We start from the raw sequence: 22,695 nt of genomic DNA, 5'->3' as shown, positions 1-22,695 counted from the left end.
TTCTTTCCTCTTCAGCTTTTGAACACTGCTGCAATAGTGAAATGTTGGTACCATGGAGTGGATATGTTGCTGTTGTAGAGCAGGGATTATGATAGATGCTATCTTTTGAGAATGTTGGTGGGTATACAAAACCTTCGTCTTCATAAACACCACAAACTGTGCTATATCTGTTCAAATACACCATATTTTGAAATGTGTCCACACGATCACGTATTCTTGTTTAATATCAAGTAAACTGGGACTTGTATTTCTCGGTCTCAGTGGTGTCTTTGTGTTGATGAGCTGGTGCACCGAGATTTCACACTTTGAAGACAAGATGTTCTGAGATACAGTAAACTATGTTTATGAATGAACACGCTTATAGCGAACTGGCGGAACTGTTTTTTTGGTCCAAGCCATTTGCTGTATATATGGTGTATATATGTTTATAACGAACTACGGTTACAACGAACTCAAATTAGTGGTCCCTTTGAGTTCGTTATAACTGTAGTTTACCGTAGTTTTTTTCATACCTGGTCCTACAAATTTCATACTGACTAGAGCTTTCAAAGATTTGCATTATATACAACATTGACTCAATTAATTTTATATAAATGACTAAAATTGACAAAATAATGATGATATATTGAAAATAATTTGACGTCATAAGAGATTTTAACCATTTTGGTGGCCATCTTGGATTTTCTACCACCAGGTGGCGCTGCTGAGGTGGATCCATATCCAGAAATGTTCGGAATGTTTCAATGTATAAGTGTGCCAAGTTTGGTGCTTTTAACCCAAAGTGCACAATTATGACCCTAATCCAGTCTTAACCGCCCCACTATAAGCATTACCATGGAAACAACTTCGTCTCCTCTTCACAATCTCTCAAGCATTATGCTTGTATCAAATCATTGTTACAACCAGAAAAATATTTAACTGTATTACAAGGTAAATCTCTCAATAACTTCAATGTAAATAAATGTCGTAGAACCATGGATATTGATTCTGTTATTTGTATATGTACCAACTGTACCAACCAGGAGATTGCATACGAGTTTCATGTTCTTTCATTTGTGAAAAATATAAAACATTGAGATCAAAATTTCCATGTAATTTACACACAAAGACAATCAATTAATGGTCAATTTGTTGAATTCCAATACGAAGATGTTATCAAATCTTTAGCAATGTATATAAAACATTTATTTACACAAATGTTGGTTTTCATATATTTGTTAAAACTAAACTGTGCTTTGGGCCATATGGCCTTACACACTGAATAAACTGTCTGTCTGTCTGAAACACCTTAAGATGAATTCGTCAGCCCTTTTACTATCTTGATAGAAAGGTGTATAAACTCTTTTAGTTTTGTAATGAAAGTCTTCAAATTTGTCTATTTTGCCAATTGGAATCTTTTTCTCATGTTTGTCAGGACTACTCTAGCACCGAGTAAAAAGGTAAAAACTGTCAAACTAACACTATTCACTGACCATGACGTTCCCAGCTGTGGCAAGTTCCCAGGTGTAACATCAATAAGTACATCTGACACCATCTCGCAGTTACGTGACAAACTGTGTTGGTTGCGTGTGTAGCAAACATGTGCATGGTCATATGACTGTTGCCGTAGTGGTCTTGTTTCAAACTGGTAACTGATCATGGAAAATAATATATTTTTGCCATAGCTCGTTAGGTGATGAAAACCACAACGACGACGATGATGCTGTGTGAGGTACGGTTAGGTGTGGTGAGGTGCGGTGGGGCGCGGTGAGGTGCAGTGAGGTGCGGTGAGGTGCGGTGAGGTGCAGTGGGGCGCGGTGAGGTGCAGTGAGGTGCGGTGAGGTGCAGTGAGGTGCAGTGAGGTGCGGTGAGGTGCAGTGAGGTGCGGTGAGGTGCAGTGAGGTGCGGTGAGGTGCAGTGAGGTGCAGTGAGGTGCGGTGAGGTGCAGTGAGGTGCGGTGAGGTGCAGTGAGGTGCAGTGAGGTGCGGTGAGGTGCGGTGAGGTGTGGTGAGGTGTGGTGAGGTGCAGTGAGGTGCGTTGAGGTGCAGTGAGGTGCAGTGAGGTGCGGTGAGGAGCAGTGAGGTGCGGTGAGGTGCAGTGAGGTGCAGTGAGGTGCAGTGAGGTGCAGTGAGGTGCGGTGAGGTGCAGTGAGGTGCGGTGAGGTGCAGTGAGGTGCGGTGAGGTGCGGTGAGGTGCGGTGAGGTGTGGTGAGGTGCAGTGAGGTGCAGTGAGGTGCGGTGAGGAGCAGTGAGGTGCGGTGAGGTGCAGTGAGGTGCGGTGAGGTGCGGTGAGGTGCGGTGAGGTGCAGTGAGGTGCGGTGAGGTGCAGTGAGGTGAGGTGCAGTGAGGTGCGGAGAGGTGCAGTGAAGTGTGGTGAGGTGCGGTGAGGTGCAGTGAGGTGCAGTGGGGCGCGGTGAGGTGCGGTGAGGTGCGGTGAGGTGCAGTGGGGTGCGGTGAGGTGCGGTGAGGTGCGGTGAGGTGCAGTGAGGTGCAGTGGGGCGCGGTGAGGTGCGGTGAGGTGCAGTGAGGTGCAGTGAGGTGCGGGGAGGTGTAGTGAGGTGCAGTGGGGCGCGGTGAGGTGCGGTGAGGTGCAGTGGGGCGCGGTGAGGTGCAGTGAGGTGCGGTGAGGTGCAGTGAGGTGCGGTGAGGTGCAGTGAGGTGCAGTGAGGTGCGGTGAGGTGCAGTGGGGCGCGGTGAGGTGCAGTGAGGTGCAGTGAGGTGCAGTGAGGTGCAGTGAGGTGCGGTGAGGTGCAGTGAGGTGCGGTGAGGTGCAGTGAGGTGCGGTGAGGTGCGGTGAGGTGCGGTGAGGTGTGGTGAGGTGCAGTGAGGTGCAGTGAGGTGCGGTGAGGAGCAGTGAGGTGCGGTGAGGTGCAGTGAGGTGCGGTGAGGTGCGGTGAGGTGCGGTGAGGTGCAGTGAGGTGCGGTGAGGTGCAGTGAGGTGAGGTGCAGTGAGGTGCGGAGAGGTGCAGTGAGGTGTGGTGAGGTGCGGTGAGGTGCAGTGAGGTGCAGTGGGGCGCGGTGAGGTGCGGTGAGGTGCGGTGAGGTGCAGTGGGGTGCGGTGAGGTGCGGGGAGGTGCGGGGAGGTGCAGTGAGGTGCAGTGAGGTGCAGTTGGGCGCGGTGAGGTGCGGTGAGGTGCAGTGAGGTGCGGGGAGGTGCGGGGAGGTGCAGTGAGGTGCAGTGGGGCGCGGTGAGGTGCGGTGAGGTGCAGTGGGGCGCGGTGAGGTGCGGTGAGGTGCAGTGGGGCGCGGTGAGGTGCAGTGAGGTGCGGTGAGGTGCGGTGAGGTGCAGTGAGGTGCAGTGAGGTGCGGTGAGGTGCGGTGAGGTGCAGTGAGGTGCGGTGAGGTGCAGTGAGGTGCGGTGAGGTGCAGTGAGGTGAGGTGCAGTGAGGTGCGGAGAGGTGCAGTGAAGTGTGGTGAGGTGCGGTGAGGTGCAGTGAGGTGCAGTGGGGCGCGGTGAGGTGCGGTGAGGTGCGGTGAGGTGCAGTGGGGTGCGGTGAGGTGCGGTGAGGTGCGGTGAGGTGCAGTGAGGTGCAGTGGGGCGCGGTGAGGTGCGGTGAGGTGCAGTGAGGTGCAGTGAGGTGCGGGGAGGTGTAGTGAGGTGCAGTGGGGCGCGGTGAGGTGCGGTGAGGTGCAGTGGGGCGCGGTGAGGTGCAGTGAGGTGCGGTGAGGTGCAGTGAGGTGCGGTGAGGTGCAGTGAGGTGCAGTGAGGTGCAGTGAGGTGCAGTGGGGCGCGGTGAGGTGCAGTGAGGTGCAGTGAGGTGCAGTGAGGTGCGGTGAGGTGCAGTGAGGTGCGGTGAGGTGCAGTGAGGTGCGGTGAGGTGCGGTGAGGTGCGGTGAGGTGTGGTGAGGTGCAGTGAGGTGCAGTGAGGTGCGGTGAGGAGCAGTGAGGTGCGGTGAGGTGCAGTGAGGTGCGGTGAGGTGCGGTGAGGTGCGGTGAGGTGCAGTGAGGTGCGGTGAGGTGCAGTGAGGTGAGGTGCAGTGAGGTGCGGAGAGGTGCAGTGAGGTGTGGTGAGGTGCGGTGAGGTGCAGTGAGGTGCAGTGGGGCGCGGTGAGGTGCGGTGAGGTGCGGTGAGGTGCAGTGGGGTGCGGTGAGGTGCGGGGAGGTGCGGGGAGGTGCAGTGAGGTGCAGTGAGGTGCAGTTGGGCGCGGTGAGGTGCGGTGAGGTGCAGTGAGGTGCGGGGAGGTGCGGGGAGGTGCAGTGAGGTGCAGTGGGGCGCGGTGAGGTGCGGTGAGGTGCAGTGGGGCGCGGTGAGGTGCTGTGAGGTGCAGTGGGGCGCGGTGAGGTGCAGTGAGGTGCGGTGAGGTGCGGTGAGGTGCAGTGAGGTGCAGTGAGGTGCGGTGAGGTGCGGTGAGGTGCAGTGAGGTGCGGTGAGGTACAGTGAGGTGCAGTCGGGTGCGGTGAGGTGCGTTGAGGTGCGGTGAGGTGCGGTGAGGTGCAGTGAGGTGCAGTGGGGCGCGGTGAGGTGCGGTGAGGTGCGGTGAGGTGCGGTGAGGTGCAGTGGGGCGCGGTGAGGTGCAGTGAGGTGCAGTGGGGTGCGGAGAGGTGCGGTGAGGTGCAGTGAGGTGCAGTGAGGTGCAGTGAGGTGCGGTGAGGTGCAGTGGGGCGCGTCGAGGTGCGGTGAGGTGCAGTGAGGTGCAGTGAGGTGCGGTGAGGTGCAGTGGGGCGCGGTGAGGTGCAGTGAGGAGCGGTGAGGTATGGTGATGTGTGGTGAGGTACGGTGAGGTGCGGGGAGGTGCAGTGAGGAGCGGTGAGGTGCGGTGGGACGCGATGCGATTCAGTGCCGTGATTAGGTTTGATTAGGTGAGGTGATGTGAGGTTAGGCGAGATGGCGACGCGAGGTGAGTAAGTGAGATAACCACAACGACGACGATGATGCTGTGTGAGGGCGGTGAGGTACGGTGAGGTGTGGTGAGGTATGGTGAGGTGTGGTGGGGCGCGGTGAGGTGTGGTGAGGTGCGGTGAGGTGCGGTGAGGTGCGGTGGAATGCAGTGAGGAGCGGTGAGGTATGGTGATGTGCGGTGAGGTCCGATGAGGCGAGGTGAGTTGCAGTGAGGTGTGGTGAGGTACGTTGGGGCGCGGTGAGGTGCGGTGGGATGCAGCGAGGAGCGTTGAGGTGCGGTAAGGTACGGTGAGGTGCAGTGAGGTGCGAAGAGGTGCGGTGAGGTACAGTGAGGTGTGTTTGGGAGGGGTGAGGTGCGGTGGGGTGCGGTGAGGTACGGTGAGGTGCGGCGAAGTACGGTGTGGTGTGGTGAGGTGCGGTGGGGCGCGGTGAGGCGCGGTGCGGCGCGGTGAGGTGCGGTGGGGTACGGCGAAGTACGGTGTGGTGTGGTGAGGTGCTGTTGGGAGTGGTGAGGTGCGGCGAAGTACGGTGTGGTGTGGTGAGGTTTGGTGAGGTGCGTTTTGGCGCGGTGAGGTACGGTGAGGTGTGTTTTGGCGCGGTGAGGTGCGGTGGGGTGCGGTGAGGTACGGTGAGGTGCGGTGAGGTAAGCTGAGATGCAGTGGGGCGCAGTGAGATTCGGTGGGGCGCCTAGAGGTGCGGTTGGGTGCGGTTGGGTGCGGTTGGGTGCGGTGAGGTGCGGTGAAGTTAGCTGAGGTGTGGTGAGGTGCGGTGAGGTACGTGAGGTGCGGTGGGACGCGGTGCGATTTAGTGCGGTGATGAGGTTTGATTAGGTGAGGTGATGTGAGGTGAGTTGAGATGGCGACGTAAAGTGAGAAAGTGAGGTAAGGTAAAATGGGGTTTAACGCCGCTTTCAAAATTATTGCACTTATAAGTAATGTCCAAACACATGTGTGAGGTTGCTAGTCTAATGTCCGGTTTTAATGCGCTATCCCACTGAGATACCATGCCGCAGTTCAACATGAATACCCGACTCAGACACAGTATTCTGGCTCCGAGCCGACCAGTCCTTGTTTTAGCTCCTAAATGCTGATTGCCAGGCAGGGTAACAACAAGTCCCATCTTTTAACGTCTTTTTATATCTCACGGCCCTGGAATCGAACAATCGAACTTCATTCTCCGGGCAAATGCTCTATTCGCAAAACCAGGGTTATGATTTGATAATAATACAAATGGTTGTGATCTTGTCACCACCACCACCACCACCAACAACAACAACAACAACAACAACAACAACAACAACAACAACAACAACAACAACAACAACAGCATGTACTAAGTAACAGGTTATGGAAACATTGTTAGCTACTCACGTTTAAGTGCTTTTAATTGTGGATTGTTCAAATCGTTTCTTGATCATCAGGCGATAAAAAAACAAAACATCTACCAAGATACAAAATATCTTATTGATACAGTCAACAATTTTGTATCAAGAACACCGAAGCTACATATTGATAATTTATTATACATTTAGTAAATTCAAATCATCGAATACATGGTTTGGTAAAAGCGTGGTTGAATAAAATTTAACAACGCATCGGCAATAATGTAGACATGTACCGACGAGCGCTTTTTTGTATACATTCTTAAGAAAAGACCAACAGAGGGCAGATAAATAAAATTATCATTTTAAAAGTAAAACACGAATGTAGACGAGTACCACGTTACATAGTTATGTGCATGCGGCCAAGGCATTGGATAAAACAGCTTATATTTTAATTAAATATGCCATTTCACATATTACCTAAGACATGTTATGATGTTATTGTATGGAAAAGGTGGCACCCAAATTGGACCCCATCATGTAAAATGTTTACTAAACACATGTGGATATGGCTTTGTTTGGCAAGATCCCTGATATTGTTTTATATAAGCTGTATGGAAAAAAATATTCTCCGGAGTGGCACCCAAATTAGGCCCCATCATGTAAACTCTCTCCTGAACACATGTGGTTTTGGCTTTGCTTGGAAAGATCCCTGATATTTTTATATAGGCTGTATGGTCTTCATTTTTATTTGCTTTAAGAAAATGCTCCTTGTATATGCTTTTCAAATTTCAAAAAGTTCACAGTTGCACTGGCCCAGTTTAGATGCAGTTCATATTCTTCAATGATTGTACAGTGCAGACACTTACATGGGAGAAATGGGACTGTGTAAGCAGTATAACTTAATTTACTAGAGGCACATGTAATTTAATTTGTTCAAAGAAGATCAGTTTTGTTGGCCTGGATACATCTGAGGCTGTATATTGGCCTATTCCAAAGAATTTTGTATTAATCATTCTCCATGACGCCCTCTACATATTCTGGGTCGTACCATGGATGGACCTCTGTGTCAAAACCACAAGCATGGCGAAGACGGTAATAAAATGATCGAGCCACTCCATTATGTCGCTTAAGATACTGTGTTTGTGCCAAAGCTGGGCATCCACTGACAATGTGTTGGACAGTCTCATTAAATTCACTACATAATCTACATTTCATATTTACATTTTGATACAAAATCACACATTGATATTATATTATTGACATTATTGTTATTATTGTTATTATTATTATTATTATTATTATTATTATTATTATTATTATTACAACAACATCAAATGTTACTAACCAGAAGAGAATCTCCCTGAACTTATGGTACAAGTTATTTTAATATAAGATCAATACAAGTAGAACGAGACCTTGTGTCGACAGCATGTGGTTTTGTAAAGCAGCATGTTTTCTTCACCCCCGTCGAATGTTATACTAATATTTCCTTCAGTTTTAGAGGCTGAGAATTTATTTCTTTACAAAAGAGAGCTGAGATTGTTTTTTAAGTCACATTTCGAATTCAACATATGGAAAGAATGGTTAACACTTTCTCACTGTTCACTATTTAGTCACCCAAAGGAGAAATGATATACTCCACGGGTGGCCCAGTCGTCTAAGGCGCCGCGATTCGCTGTGCAGAGTTGCGTCCCTTGGGCACGCCAGAAACCTATGATTGTGGGTTCGAATCCCGGTTCGCCCCAATTATGTTTCTAGGTTTGTCAGCACAATACCCGTGCTCGTGGGTTTCACCGAAGTGGTAAACGTCTTAAACCTGCATGACTTCGGGGTTTCCTCCCACATTAAGCTGACACACCGCGATATGACTGGAATACTGTTAAAAGCGGCGTTAAACCCAACTCACTCACTCATGATTCAGGGGCTGTGGCCATCATGGTTTATTCTCCCTGCAGTGTCTTATTGTACGACAAGCAACTCCCACTCATCGTTTATTACGCGTCACCCCTTCACCGTGACCCGTGATGATCCGGGGTAGAATGGGTCTTCCATGCTTGCAACATATCCTTTGAGATTATTCCCTAAACTAAGAAAGTAATTATGAAAATAGAAAATGCATTACTTCGTATGTTTAATTACATAGAGCTAATTACAAATTTCTTAAAATCATTAATAATGTTTTACCTAGTGACAAAACCGTGAAGATCCAGGGTAGAATACATGTAGGTCTTCAACAACCCATGCTTGCCGTAAAAGGCAGCGTAGATTTCTTGTCTGAAATGAACATATTTGACAGAAAAAAAAGTTGTTAAATTAGAGTTATAAAATATAATAAAAAGGAACACAGAGACTTTCTTCAGTGCAGTAATCTAGACTTGCCAAACATTATACATGGGCTGTATCGGATATATTTGTTTCAGGGTCTGCATGTCAGACTAAAAGGCGACTATGCTTGCCGTAAAATGCGACTATGCTTGCCGTAAAAGGCGACTAACAGGACCGGGTGGTCAGCATAGCTGACTTGGTTGATGCATGTCATCGTATCCCAATTGTGTGGATCGATGTTCATAATGTCAATCACTGGATTGTCTGGTCCAGACTCGATTATTTTTACAGACCGCCGTCATATACCTGGAATATAGCTGAGTGCGGGGTTAAGCAACAAACAAACAAATTAACCTTGTGACAAAGATTTTTAGTTGCTTTAAATAAAACGCTTACTCGTTTTCAGTAATGTTTCAGTGATGTGTCTTATTAGTGTTCCCTCTGTAAGACAGACTTGTGCCCCATATTTCTCAAGTTGATTATGATACAGTGTGTCTCAAGAACACCAAGCATGTTAACTGGAATTTGGCTCATAATTATCTCACCGATGTCTGAACCCCCTGGACCCATCCCCAGGATCCGCCTGTGGCCATCTTGATTGACAGCAATGATGTTTTGTTTGTTTGTTGTTTAACGCCGCACTCCGGGTTAAAATAGGTCTTCAGCAACCCATGCTTGCCGTAAAAGGCGACTATGCTTGTCGTAAGAGGCGACTAACGGGATCGGGTGGTCAGGCTCGCTGACTTGGTTGATGCATATCATCGTATACAACTGCGTAGATCGATGTTCATGATGTCAGTCACTGGATTGTCTGTTCAAGACTTGATTACTTACAGCCTACCCTTATATAGCTGGAATATTGCGGCGTTAAACAACAAACAAACAAAATAAATTACCACGAACACAACTCCCCGAACCTTGGTGTTCATAAAGGAAAACATTCGGATGTCAAACGTCGAGTTGACCAAACCACTTCCCCAGAATTTGTTACCAAGTTATTTCACATAGTTTGTGACAATGAATGTCATTCTGACCTGTCAAATCCGGTAATGTTTCAGTGACAGTTACGCACATCTGTTGTATTTCATGCAGGCGTCACGCCTGTCACACCTGCAGTTGTTCACAATCATTACCGTAATCAAATACAACATGTTGTATACCTTTAAGTGCACAGATGCAATGCTCATAAAGTGAGTGAGTGAATGAGCCAGTGAGTGACACCGTTTAGACCAGTAGTTGAGTTAAATCACGGCGAGTCAATTTCAGGGGAAAGGAAAACAAATATTCTGGTTCTTGTTATTTCTCTTTCGGGAAAATCAAACCAGCATCTGAATGGTGCTCACAGACCAAGCATCATAACTAGGGCGGATCTTGGATAAAAACCAGTGCAGAATAAAGTTTCAACAATTGCGTCTAGCAATTACTCTTTGCCCACCACCTTATCTTCCTCTGTCATAAATTCTTCTAAATTATAAAGCGAGTTAAAAGTGTTCGAACAAGAGCAGTGTTGATGTAGAATATGGTTCACGAAGTTACAGTATCTTCAATGATAAAGCGAACAAGTGGAGTGTTGATGCAGATTTTTGTTCACGATGTTACATTATCTTCAAAGATATGGCGTGTTAAAGGAGTTCGAACAAGTTTAGTGTTCATAAGGATTATCGTTGACGATGTTACATTATTTTCAATGATATAGCGAGTTAAAGGAGTTCGAACAAGTGGAGTGTTGATACAGATTTTGGTTCCCGATGTTACATTATCTTCAATGATATGGCGAGTTAAAGGAGATCCAACAAGTGGAGTGTTGATACAGATTATGGTTGACGATGTTACATTATCTTCAGTGATATATTGAGTTAAAGGAGTTCGAACAAGTGGAGTGTTGATACAGATTATGGTTGACGATGTTACATTATCTTCAATGATATGGCGAGTTAAAGGAGTTCCAACAAGTGGAGTGTTGATACAAATTATGGTTGACGATGTTACATTATCTTCAGTGATATATTGAGTTGAAGGAGTTCGAACAAGTGGAGTGTTGATACAGATTATGGTTGACGATGTTACATTATTTTCAATGATATAGCGAGTTGAAGGAGTTCGAACGTGTGGAGTGTTGATACAAATTATGGTTGACGATGTTACATTATTTTCAATGATATATCGAGTTGAAGGAGTTCGAACGTGTGGAGTGTTGATACAAATTATGGTTGACGATGTTACATTATCTTCAATGATATAGCTAGTTGAAGGAGTTCGAACGTGTGTAATGTTGATACAGATTATATCCACTGTGTTACATTATTTTCAATGATATAGCGAGTTGAAGGAGTTCGAACGTGTGGAGTGTTGATACAGATTATGGTTGACGATGTTACATTATCTTCAATGATATAGCTAGTTGAAGGAGTTCGAACGTGTGTAATGTTGATACAGATTATTGTTGACGATGTTACATTATCTTCAATGATATAGCGAGTTGAAGGAGTTCGAACGTGTGGAGTGTTGATACAAATTATGGTTGACGATGTTACATTATTTTCAATGATATATCGAGTTGAAGGAGTTCGAACAAGTGGAGTGTTGATACAGATTATGGTTGAGGATGTTACATTATTTTCAATGATATATCGAGTTGAAGGAATTCGAACGTGTGGAGTGTTGATACAAATTATGGTTGACGATGTTACATTATTTTCAATGATATATCGAGTTGAAGGAGTTCGAACAAGTGGAGTGTTGATACAGATTATGGTTGAGGATGTTACATTATTTTCAATGATATATCGAGTTGAAGGAATTCGAACGTGTGGAGTGTTGATACAAATTATGGTTGACGATGTTACATTATTTTCAATGATATAGCGAGTTGAAGGAGTTCGAACGTGTGGAGTGTTGATACAGATTATGGTTGAGGATGTTACATTATTTTCAATGATATAGCAAGTTAAAGGAGTTCGAACAAGTGGAGTGCTGGTACAGATTATATCCACTGTGTTACATTAATTTCAATGATATATCGAGTTGAAGGAGTTCGAACAAGTGGAGTGCTGGTACAGATTATATCCACTGTGTTACATTAATTTCAATGATATATCGAGTTGAAGGAGTTCGATCGTTTGGAGTGTTGATACAGATTATGGTTGACGATGTTACATTATTTTCAATGATATATCGAGTTGAAGGAGTTCGAACAAGTGGAGTGTTGATACAAATTATGGTTGAGGATGTTACATTATTTTCATTGATATAGCGAGTTAAAGGAGTTCGAACGTGTGGAGTGTTGATACAAATTATGGTTGACGATGTTACATTATTTTCAATGATATAGCGAGTTAAAGGAGTTCGAACAAGTGGAGTGTTGATACAGATTATGGTTGACGATGTTACATTATCTTCAATGATATATGGAGTTAAAGGAGTTCGAACAAGTGGAGTGCTGGTACAGATTATGTCCGCTGTGTTACATTATCTTAAATTTTAACTCTTTCATGCACATGCTTTACGCCAAGTGTTAAGCTTAAGCCACACACTAATGAACATGTTAGAACCTGACAGGTATTTACAGTAAACTACGTTGATGAGGTACACGCTTATAACGAACTAACAGATATAACGAACTGTTTGGTCCCGTCCATTTGGTGTATATATGCCTATAGCTACGGTTATAACGAACTGTAATTAGTGGTTCCTCTGAGTTCTTTATAACCGTCGTTCACTACAGATGAAGAAGGCCACCACAGCAACTCGTATTGTGACCAGTGTGTTTCTCGTTTCATATCTAAATGTTTTAATGAGACTGCGCCCTAAGTATAACTACATTACTCAACAAACAGAACTCAAGATAATATGACACAATAAACTGAGGCATTTGTTCAGCACCACAAAGTAATATTCGTTTGGATGCGATCTGGTAAACAACTCTCTTGGGCTTGCACAAATTACAATTCGATACGAATTTGTTTCATTAATACATATAAATTAAACGAAAATATTAATAAGTTAAAAATGAATGTTAGAACTGCAGGTTAAATATCCAGTAAACTAATCCTTTCATAGTCACATATTGTGAAGATACTTTATTGCGCCCAGGATGTAGTTTAAACGTAAGTGATGATTCCCTCCAATCACTGGAGAAACAACTGTTCTGCGATGGGCGGAATTAGTGACGACCAATCACAACGCACACAGCGTGGCAGTTACAGGTGGTATACATGTATATATATACTGGCGGGAATGCTGTATCAGTGCATGTAGTCCACAGCGCTGTGTGTTCACACTATGATGTTCCCTGTAAGTATGATAAGGCACAATTCTTTCTTTGTGGGAATAATTGTAGCGGAAATTGTATTTTAAAGTTACCAGTCTACATCAAAGTAGTGTTTTTTTTCATTACCGAGTTTGATATTCCATTTATATATTCATTGAAAAAAATGTATATGATAAGATCATTTCAGTAAGATATTAATTTGAAAAGAAATATTTAGCAGCAATTAGTTTATTTTTCGTTGTTTAAAAATGTATTATATCATTTATCACCAAGTTTAGATTTTAAACATTCGCCTTTTTATTTTGTTTTTAAAAATTATTGATTGGAAACATAATGGACCGTGTCAATAAAAAACAACACTAGTACTTTCCTTATTTACACAATAGTACTAATGCAGTGTTCCAGATACACATAAAACCTTTCCGATAGAGATTATGTTATTATGTTCCATACGGACATTGTAACTTGCAAATGGTGGATGTAGGTTTTGTCTGTTTGTGTGTTTGTTGTTTAACGCCGCACTCAGCAATATTCCAGTTATATGGCGGTGTCTGTAAATAGTCGTGTCTGGACCAGACAATCCAGTGATTGATATCATGAGCATCGCTCAACGCAATTCGATTCGATGACATGTATCAACCAAGTCAGTGAGTCTGACCACCTGATCCCGTTAGTCGCCTCTTACGAAAAGCAGAGTCGCCTTTTACAGCAAGCATGGGTTGCTGAAGACCTATTCTACCCCGGATCTTTACGGGTGGTGGGTGTAAGTAACGCGCAGTGTGAAATGTTATGTAAAGTAGATCTTGTCGAAAGCAACGTTAATTCTTGTGAAGTGTGTTAAAAGAATAAGCACCAGGTGACTGAAAGGTAAGTAGAATTAATAGTTATGGAGATTTGATTTCGTCATTGTTTCGATTCTCTATTATGTTTCATGGCTGCCATCATACTTGTTCCTCCACAGCCTCCTATCCGTGAAGATCCGGGGTAGAATAGGTCTTCAGCAACCAATGCTTGCCGTGAGGGCCGGGGTAGAATAGGTCTTCAGCAACCAATGCTTGCCGTGAGGGCCGGGGTAGAATAGGTCTTCAGCAACCAATGCTTGCCGTGAGGGCCGGGGTAGAATAGGTCTTCAGCAACCAATGCTTGCCGTGAGGGCCGGGGTAGAATAGGTCTTCAGCAACCAATGCTTGCCGTGAGGGCCGGGGTAGAATAGGTCTTCAGCAACCAATGCTTGCCGTGAGGGCCGGGGTAGAATAGGTCTTCAGCAACCAATGCTTGCCGTGAGGGCCGGGATAGAATAGGTCTTCAGCAACCAGTGCTTGCCGTGAGGGCCGGGGTAGAATAGGTCTTCAGCAACCAATGCTTGCCGTAAAAGGCGACTAACGGGATCGGGTGGGCAGGATCGCTGACTTGGTTGATGCATGTCATCGTATCTCAATTGCGTGGTTCGATGCTCATGATGCCAATCACTGGATTGTCTGGTCCAGACTCGATTATTTACAGACCGCCGTCATACGGCTGGAATATTGCTGAGTACGTCGTAAAACAACAAACAAACAACAAATCCTTCACTGCTTCCAGACTGCGTTTCTGCTGCTGTCGCTTGTCTCTGCCGTGACGTCATCATATGTCAACGACTTTGACAAGCCTTTACTGTTCCAATGTCCTCGGGGGAAGTCCATTGCTTCCTGGGAAAGCTATCATAGTAACTACCATGAAGACAGACGCTACAAGTTCACCTGTCAGAAGACACCAAGACTATTAGGGAAATGTCAATGGCATGGTAAGTGACATACAATAAACTACGTTTATAACGAACACGCTTATAACGAACTAACGGATATGACGAACTTATTTTTTTGTCCCGGCCACTTCTGTATATGTGCTATATATATGCTTATAACGAACTACGGTTATAACAAACTAAAATTAGTGATCCTTTGAGTTCGTTTTAACCGTAGTTTACTGTATGCGCAAATCATCTTGAAACAGAAGTCAGAGTGAAATCCACACATTTGAATAGCACTATGGCAGTGGTAAGGAAGGTGAGAGGACAACAGCTTTATTTTCGACACTTTGACCTTTACATACGATCTTTAATCTTTGACCGTCATATATCGCCGTTTTTCTATTGTCGATGCATTTTGTCTTTGGAAACTTCAGTGTTTTTAAAGGTGAACTGTTTTTAGAGCAATGGTGTTCTCAAGCTGCTAACAGAATTCTGATTTTAAACAGGGCCGTAATGGTCTACACGGATGATATCCGACAAAGTCAACGTTTCACGGGATTTACAGTTAATAAATCGAACCACCGGCCTTCCGCTCTCTGTGGTCAGGCTCACTGACTTGATTGATTCATGCCATTGCTCCCAATTGCCTGGATCGATGCTCATGATGTCAATCACTGGATTGTCTGGTCCAGACTCGATTCTTTACAGACCGCCGTCATATAGCTGGAATATTGCTGAGTGCGGCGTTAAACAACGAACCAACCAACCGGGCAGACGCTCTATCCACTAGATCAGTCGGAAATACTCGAACGCCAGCTGCATGTTGCATGAAAAGCGTGATGAATCACTGCAAAGTAGGATTCGCTTGAATTGTGATGACGATTATCTTTTTGGGGGTTGGTCTCAAAACTGTAGGAACTTTTATCCTGCTTTGAACATTTGACCTGCCACCTTAGCCACTGCTTAGACAGAACTGCTAATAAAAGCGGCATTAACCCACAACTCATCCAATCACTCTTTCAGGCTATGTGAACCAATTTGATAAACCGATATCTTTCCAATGCCCCCACAATGGCGTTATTAGCGGCGTCTACAGCGTTCACAAAAACCACTACGAAGACCGACGATTTAAGTTCTACTGTTGCTCCCTGAAAGGTATGTCAGCACACATCTTTAAAAAAAGAACATGGTGTCACTTAAATGTAACTGGTCAAAATTCATGTTTCTGTAAAATATGTTCTTTAACACAGTTCATTTTTCGTTATGAATCCGTAAATGTAATTCTTGCGGTTCAAAACTTCTTATAGTCATGAAAATAGGCCTGTTATTAATAATCGCTTCTGGTAATTGGAATGGCGACAACAATAATGTTCATTTGGGATTTAAATACCAGATCTAGTTGTCAACGTATTGTTTACATAACATTATTGTGACATATGTTTCAGGTAGACATTTGGTGCATTGTGGCAAGATCGGCTATGTCAACACTTGGGATGAGAGGTTCACCTTCAGAGTGCCTGCTTTACACTTCATGAAGGGAGTCTTCAGCATTCACCACAACCGTTACGAGTAAGTGCATTACTCTGCATGATGCAGTCTCACATATTCTGTCGCTAGACACTCAGCAATATTCAGGCTATATGGTGTAAGTACTCGAGTCTGGGTCAGACAAACCATTGATTGATATTATGAGCGACGTTGACACGAGCTTAACGACCCACCCGTTAATCTCAAACGACCAGCAGCACAGGTTGGACATGGGACGAGTGTACACTGATACTCACTTGCCCACAATTGAATTGTATGATTTCAAATCTTTTGTCTCTTATCAATCAACAATGCGGCAACCCGTGAAGATCCGGGGTAGTATAGGTCTTCAGTTACCCATGCTTGCCGTAAATGGTGACTATGCTCGTCGTAAGAGGCGACTAACGGGATCGGGTGGTCAGGCTCGCTGACTTGGTTGAGGCATGTCATTGTATCCCAACTGCTTGGATTGATGCTTATGATGTCAATCAATGGATTGTCTGGTCCAGACTTGATTATTTACAGACCGCCGTCAAATAGCTGGAATATTGCTGAGGGTGGCGTTAAACAAAAAAATAAATAAATAAATAAATGAAATAACACAGTGATACATACGAAACCTACTGAACAAGGGGTGAAAATGACATTGTCTCCGTAACGGCCATTTTGAAAGTTAGGACAGAATTTGGTGGGCAACTTTAGAGACAGAAGTTTTGGGATCATATGCATAAATTTTCAGCTTCATATATTCTGTTGCAGAGACAGGCGCTGGAAGTTTGAAACCTGCTTGATCCACTGACGGAAACGTCGTGCCCACATGTAACCAGTCAATACATGCTGCTGTGAAAAAACTATTTTTGTTATATGTTTTTTCACATTGAGTTAACCGTCAGGTTCTTCCCTTGCGTCATTATAACACTGATACTTTTTTTATGATGAGTGTCCGACTGACGGTTCGTTAGTTTGTTGTTTAACGCCGCACTAAGCAATATTCCGGCTATATGACGGCGGTCTGTAAATAATCGAATCTGACAATCCAGTGATTAATATCATGAGCATCGATCCACGCAATTGGGATCAATGACATGCATCAACCAAGTCAGTGAGCCTGACCACCCGATCCCGTTAGTCGCCTCTTAGGACAAGCATAGTCGCCTTTTACGGCAAGCATGGGTTGCTGAAGGCCTATTCTACCCGGGTTTTCACGGAGAGGTACATGCATGTATGTGCATGTTGTTGTGCAGTGTGGTGTGCCTAGGGCCAAGATTTTCGAAACGATCGTAGCCCTAAAATCATCGTAAAGTTGTCTTAAGGAAATCGTAAGAAACTATCGTAGCCCTGAGATATCTTAAGTTTGTCGTAAATCTAAGATAGCCCCATACCTGTCGTAAGCCCCATACCTGTTATTTTGCTTTACGTTCAAAGATTGACATTTCATTTTGTTAAACTATGTGATTCAAATTGACACTTCGAGAACACGAAGAACGCATAAATTATTTCACGTCAGAAATTGTCTCAATCGCGATCCAAATAATTATGGAGTCGATAGCATTAAATATATTTCTATCCAAGTCCATGCTGAAGAAGTTTGAAACAACGTACCTTTTCGATAATTTGGGAAGGATAAAAATGGAAGGTGTCGGCAGGCTATAGTAATGACCGTGACCTTATTGATCAAGCTCCTTCCCAGCGCGTGACACCTTCGTTACACTCTCGGTAACATAGTATATAGAGAGCTCCGCGAACGGACTATCGCTGTGAGGAGCTTGTCGCCCGTAGAGACTTCATTTATTTTAAAAGGATAGAAAATGACTACATTATATGTATAACTTGACAATTCCTAAATTATCTCTATTTGCGATCGAAAATTAGTCTTACTTTTAAGTTTTGAAAAGAATTACGGATCTAGATAGATGCGCGTTCACGTGAGGACCATTTGAAGGGAAAGTAGAGAGGTATCTTTAGGCACATTATTTCAATTCTAATAGCTAAAGTGTGGTAATAATCGAGTCCGGACCAGACAATCCAGTGATTGACATCATGAGCATCGATCCACGCAATTGGGATACGATGTTATGTATCAAAAAAGGCAGCGAATCTGACCACCCGATCCCGTTAGTCGCCTTTTACGACAGGCATGGGTTGCTGAAGACAAATTCTACCCCGGATCTTCACGGGTGTTGTGTGAAATGTTATCTAAAATATTTCTTGTCAAAGGAAACTTTAATTCTTGTGAGTGAGTTAATTCTTTACGTCAGTCACATCGGCAATATTTCAGCCATATCGTGTAAATAATCGAGTCTGGGCCAGACAATCCAGTGATTGACCTGAAGACCTATTCTACTCCGGATCTTAACGGGTCGACTTCACTTGTATTGAAGGGAATCTTTGATAAAGCTGATAACTGTCTGTGGGTAAAAACTTTTTACATTGTTTTGGAAAAAAAATGAAAAGAAAAACCGAGCCTGACCACCCGATCCCATTAAATCTTTAAATTACGACTAGCGTAGTCGCCTTTTACGGCAAGCATGCTTTACTGAAGACCTGTTCTACCCCGGATCTTCACGGGTCATCAAAACGAGAGGTGGCATGAGCGTATGCATGCCCAACGTGCTCTACGGGAACAACTTTTGTAGTTTCTTGACAACAAATGTATTCAAATAAGATCATCACCAAATGAGAAGGGTCTGTTAAGAACTGCCACAGTAAGTCGGTCACAATGACATCGCGTCGTAATACATTTACATCATGTACAAGACGTCAAAATGGCCGACACGATAAACGTGACGGAAGACATTTCCGAAGTTGTTAATGAACCTGCAGCTATTACAAGCGTTAGTTATCACTGATCAATTGGCTGAACATTGAAAGGTGATAGCAGCACACGTAGTCCTGTAGCATTTCCCAATGGTACATCTGTTGTGTGAGATACAGTCGTGACTCGCGTGTATGTTTGTAGATTTATACATACGTGCGACAGGTCGGAATGAAAACAATTCCACAAAACAGATACCTTCTATAGGATTACTTGTCATGCTATATATTATTACCCTGTCCCGCGACCAGTACAGATCTGGGTTATAAGTGCACGTGATCTTCAGCAACCCTTGCTTGTCTTAAGAGGCGACTAACAGGGGAAGGTTGGTCAGACTTGCTGACTTGGTTGATGCATGTCATCATATCCCAATTAGGTGGATCGATGCTCATGATGTCAATCACTGAATTGTCTGGTCCAGACTCGATTATTTATAGACAGCCGTAATATAGCTGGAATATTGCTTAGTGCGACGCTAAACAACAAACAACATGTGGAGGTGTTAGACCGCTCAACCGCACAGGTTGAAAACATACAGAAGAAATGTTTATTAGCAGTCGACACACAGACAAGAGTGCGCGCTGCAATCTGATTGGCCAATTCCGGCAAGGGTGGTTTGGAACGAACATAATAGAGTTGCCTCCCTTAAGCCGTAAATCTCAATACGCACCTTTCACCACAATCTTACATCCACACCGCCTAAATAAATGTCGACTCGACATTTCACAAAATGCATGTGAACAATACTTTTTACCAACAGTATATTAACTAATATGCAATGAAAACGACTCCTACTTGTTTACAAACCGACTGTGAAACAAAAAAATATATAATCTTTGGCTGAAGAAAACACATCACACAATCATACTTGTACACAGCAAACAGGCAATACCTGCAACATGTGAATAAAGCTTACAGAGCTTTTAAAGATGGCCAGTCATACAAAGTCATACACTACGCAGTTTCTAACAATAATGTTAACACATGAGCTAGATTATTCAGCCTTGTACAAATTCTAACAATTTGTATCACACATTTGTTTCACAAGAAATGAGAAAACTAGAGGAGTTTACACCACATCAAGAACTCACACATTCACACTAAGCTCTATGGTGAATAGGATACGTGACTGGGTTGACAACTGCCTGAGGTACCATCATCTGGAACGGTTGATACAATGGGTTTGGTGGCATTGGGTGAGTATGGTTTTACGCCGCTTTTAGCAATATTCCAGCAGGGGGGACACCAGAAATGGGCTTCACACATTGTGCCCATGTCGTGAATCGAACCTGGGTCTTCGGCATGACGAGCCAACGCTTTAACCACCAGGCTATCCGACCGCCCCCAATCGTATTTAGAGTTACCCTGGGTCTGTACATTGAATGGTTCCCGATGGTGTCTAATGTCAACCTCGCTGGTGGAAGTCTGCCACGTCTCCTTCATCGCTGATGAATTTCATTACTCTCGTAATCTCTAGGTCAGTGTCTGCTGAAGTCTGAGTAACAGCATGTTGAGGGTGTACCTGACAACTGTCAGTCTCGGGTTTAGCATTGGCGTCACTTGCACTATCATCTTCAGCATTTCGCCCTGTTGCTGTTCCCTCACTGTTGTCTCTATCATCCACAGACTCCTGAGTCACTCTCATCAGAGACATGAGATTCTTTACTGTCACTGCTACTTCCTGCACCATTTTCCTGTACATCTTTGCCACATTCAATAATCATTTTTGAGGAGTTAGTGTCACTTTCATTTATGGGCACTTTGGGAGGTTTTTGTCTCACAATATCGAGTCTAGGACCTTTCAACTCGGTTTGCTGTGTCTCCTGGATCTCTACTGGTAACCCATCACAAGGCAACAACATATTCCTGTGTAGGACTCTGGTGCGTCCATTACCATACACAGGTCCATCCTCTGTTGCTAGTTTCACCCCTACATGGATCTTTGGTTCCCAATACGATCTGAGCATACCAGGTCCTCCTCGTTCCGACATATTTCTTACAAGTACTTGGTCCCCTGAACTGGTGCTTCCCTTGACGAGAACTCTTTAATGCCTGTTTGTGAGCTTGTTCGTATGCCTGTGTCATACAATGTTTCCATTGTTCTACATACTTGCTAGGTTTGGCGCCTTATATGCCCTGGCCCAGTCCAAACATCAGATCAACTGGCAGTCGTAGTGAGCATCCAAAGAGGAGGTAGAAAGGTGATAAACCAGTTGCGTCGTTACGAGTACAATTGTAACCATGCACAGCTTTATTCAAGTGATCCTTCCAGTTGGTCTTCATTTGGCTGGGTGGGGTTCTCAACATACTTAAAAGAGTCCTGTTGAAACGTTCAACTTGTCCGTTTCCTTCCTGGTGATAGGGTGTTGTTCACGATCTTGCCATCCTGCTATATTTCTGAAGTTGATGGAAGAGATGGTTCTCGAGCTCTGTAACCTGGTCATGATGGAGCTCTGACGGAAATCCAAACTTCAGCACAAAATCATTAAATATCTAAACCGTTGCTGTTTTACGAGATTTGTTGCTTGTGTCATAGGCTAGAGAAAAATTGGTAAAGTGAACAGAAACGACGAGGATGTATTCACAGCCACCTACACTTTACTCTAGGTGGAGGAAGTCAATAGAGACTAACTCGAAGGGAGCTGATGTAGATACAGGTTGCAATGGAGCTCTAGTGAGCTGATTGTGTTTGCGATCCCTCAAGCACCTGCAATCCTCGGTTAGGTATCGTTCAATGTCTTTCTGCATATGTGGCCAGTAGAACTGTTCCCTTAACAAAGCCATGACTCCCTCTGATCCAAGATGACCCATTTCATTATGAAGTTCGTGCAACACCAGTGGTCGATACTCACGAGGCAATACTATCTGAATCCGTTCCTCAGTTCCTAATAGCAAAGACTTTCTACAGAGGATTCCATCTTTATTGAAGAACATCTTCTTCCATTCTCTGAATAAACCAGTAGTCGCCTCATACTTACATTCTTGTTTTGGCTTTGGTGGTCGTTTGATCCTTTAGAAATACTTCCAAATTTTCTGGATAGTCGTGTCAACCAACTGTTTCTCCTGAATATCTTGTGGGCTGAAACAGTGGAAAGTTGGTCTGACCGCGTTTTCTGGTTTGACATCAACATCATCAGTTACAGAAGAAAGCCAGATCATGTCCTCTTCATTCCGTGCATCATCAACTTGTATTGACATGTAAATGGCATCTTGACATAGTACTTTCTCGGTCATGACAGCTCTTCAGTGTAACTGACAATGACATATATTATGACGTCATACTTATGATGACATCATAAATTACAACTGTGACGTCATAATCTATTTACACACTCCAGCGACGACACCAAGTAATTTAACAATTGTAGGGAGAAATTTGAATTAAAATATTCAGTATTTGTAAAGTAACAGTGTAACATTTACGATTGAAATGACAAATCTATAAATACATTCTAGAGTTCAATTTGGGTTTCATCAATTGGATAAACATTTGTTCTTTTTCCAGTCTCAGCTGCTTGTTACTTGTATACAATTTATAAAACGTAAAAATACTAAATTTCTCGTTTCCGCAATCATCAATGTGTGTGCTGGCACCTATGCATCGAACATCAGGGTCTCTAATCTGCTGTTTGTGTACAGTGACTCTATCTTTTAATTCCATGCCGGTTTCACCGATGTAGTTTTCGCCACATCCCGAACATCTCATAACATACACCACATCTTTGCTGCGGCAGTTGGGGGCACGGGTGGCCCGGTCGTCTAAGGCGCCGCGATTCACTGTGCAGAGTTGCGTCCCTTGGACACGCCAGAAACCTATGATTGTGGGTTCGAATCACGGTTCGCCCCGATTATGTTTCTAGGTTTGTCAGCACCATACCCATGCTCG

The 22,695-nt window shown here is 44.4% G+C and overlaps 1 protein-coding gene and 1 pseudogene across 1 annotated transcript; one reads left to right on the top strand and one right to left on the bottom strand.

The window, feature by feature from the left end:
- Positions 1 to 4,775: 4,775 nt before the first annotated feature.
- LOC139454877 (uncharacterized) lies at positions 4,776 to 9,061 on the bottom strand. Its single transcript, XM_071236493.1, has 2 exons — positions 9,014 to 9,061; positions 4,776 to 5,567 (listed from the first exon to the last, which is right to left on the bottom strand). Exons 1-2 carry the CDS (start codon positions 9,059 to 9,061, stop codon positions 4,776 to 4,778), a joined length of 840 nt encoding a protein of 279 aa, XP_071092594.1.
- A 3,658-nt stretch (positions 9,062 to 12,719) lies between these two features.
- LOC139455445 (hemagglutinin/amebocyte aggregation factor-like) lies at positions 12,720 to 16,845 on the top strand (annotated as a pseudogene).
- Positions 16,846 to 22,695: the final 5,850 nt, after the last annotated feature.

Source organism: Haliotis cracherodii, unplaced genomic scaffold (genome assembly GCF_022045235.1).
Source record: "Haliotis cracherodii isolate W230 unplaced genomic scaffold, xgHalCrac1.p SCAF_11, whole genome shotgun sequence".
NCBI lineage: Eukaryota > Metazoa > Mollusca > Gastropoda > Lepetellida > Haliotidae > Haliotis > Haliotis cracherodii.
Note: the sequence above shows the minus strand (reverse complement) of the source record. Positions and strands in the feature narration are given on the sequence as shown.

Coding starts and splice junctions, on each gene's coding strand:
- LOC139454877 (XM_071236493.1), bottom strand. CDS start 9,061: ATGGCCACAGGCGGATCCTGGGGATGGGTCCAGGGGGTTCAGACATCG. Junction 5,568..9,013: donor TCCAGGGGGTTCAGACATCG/GTGAGATAATTA, acceptor ACCACACCTCAG/CTAACTTCACCGCACCTCAC.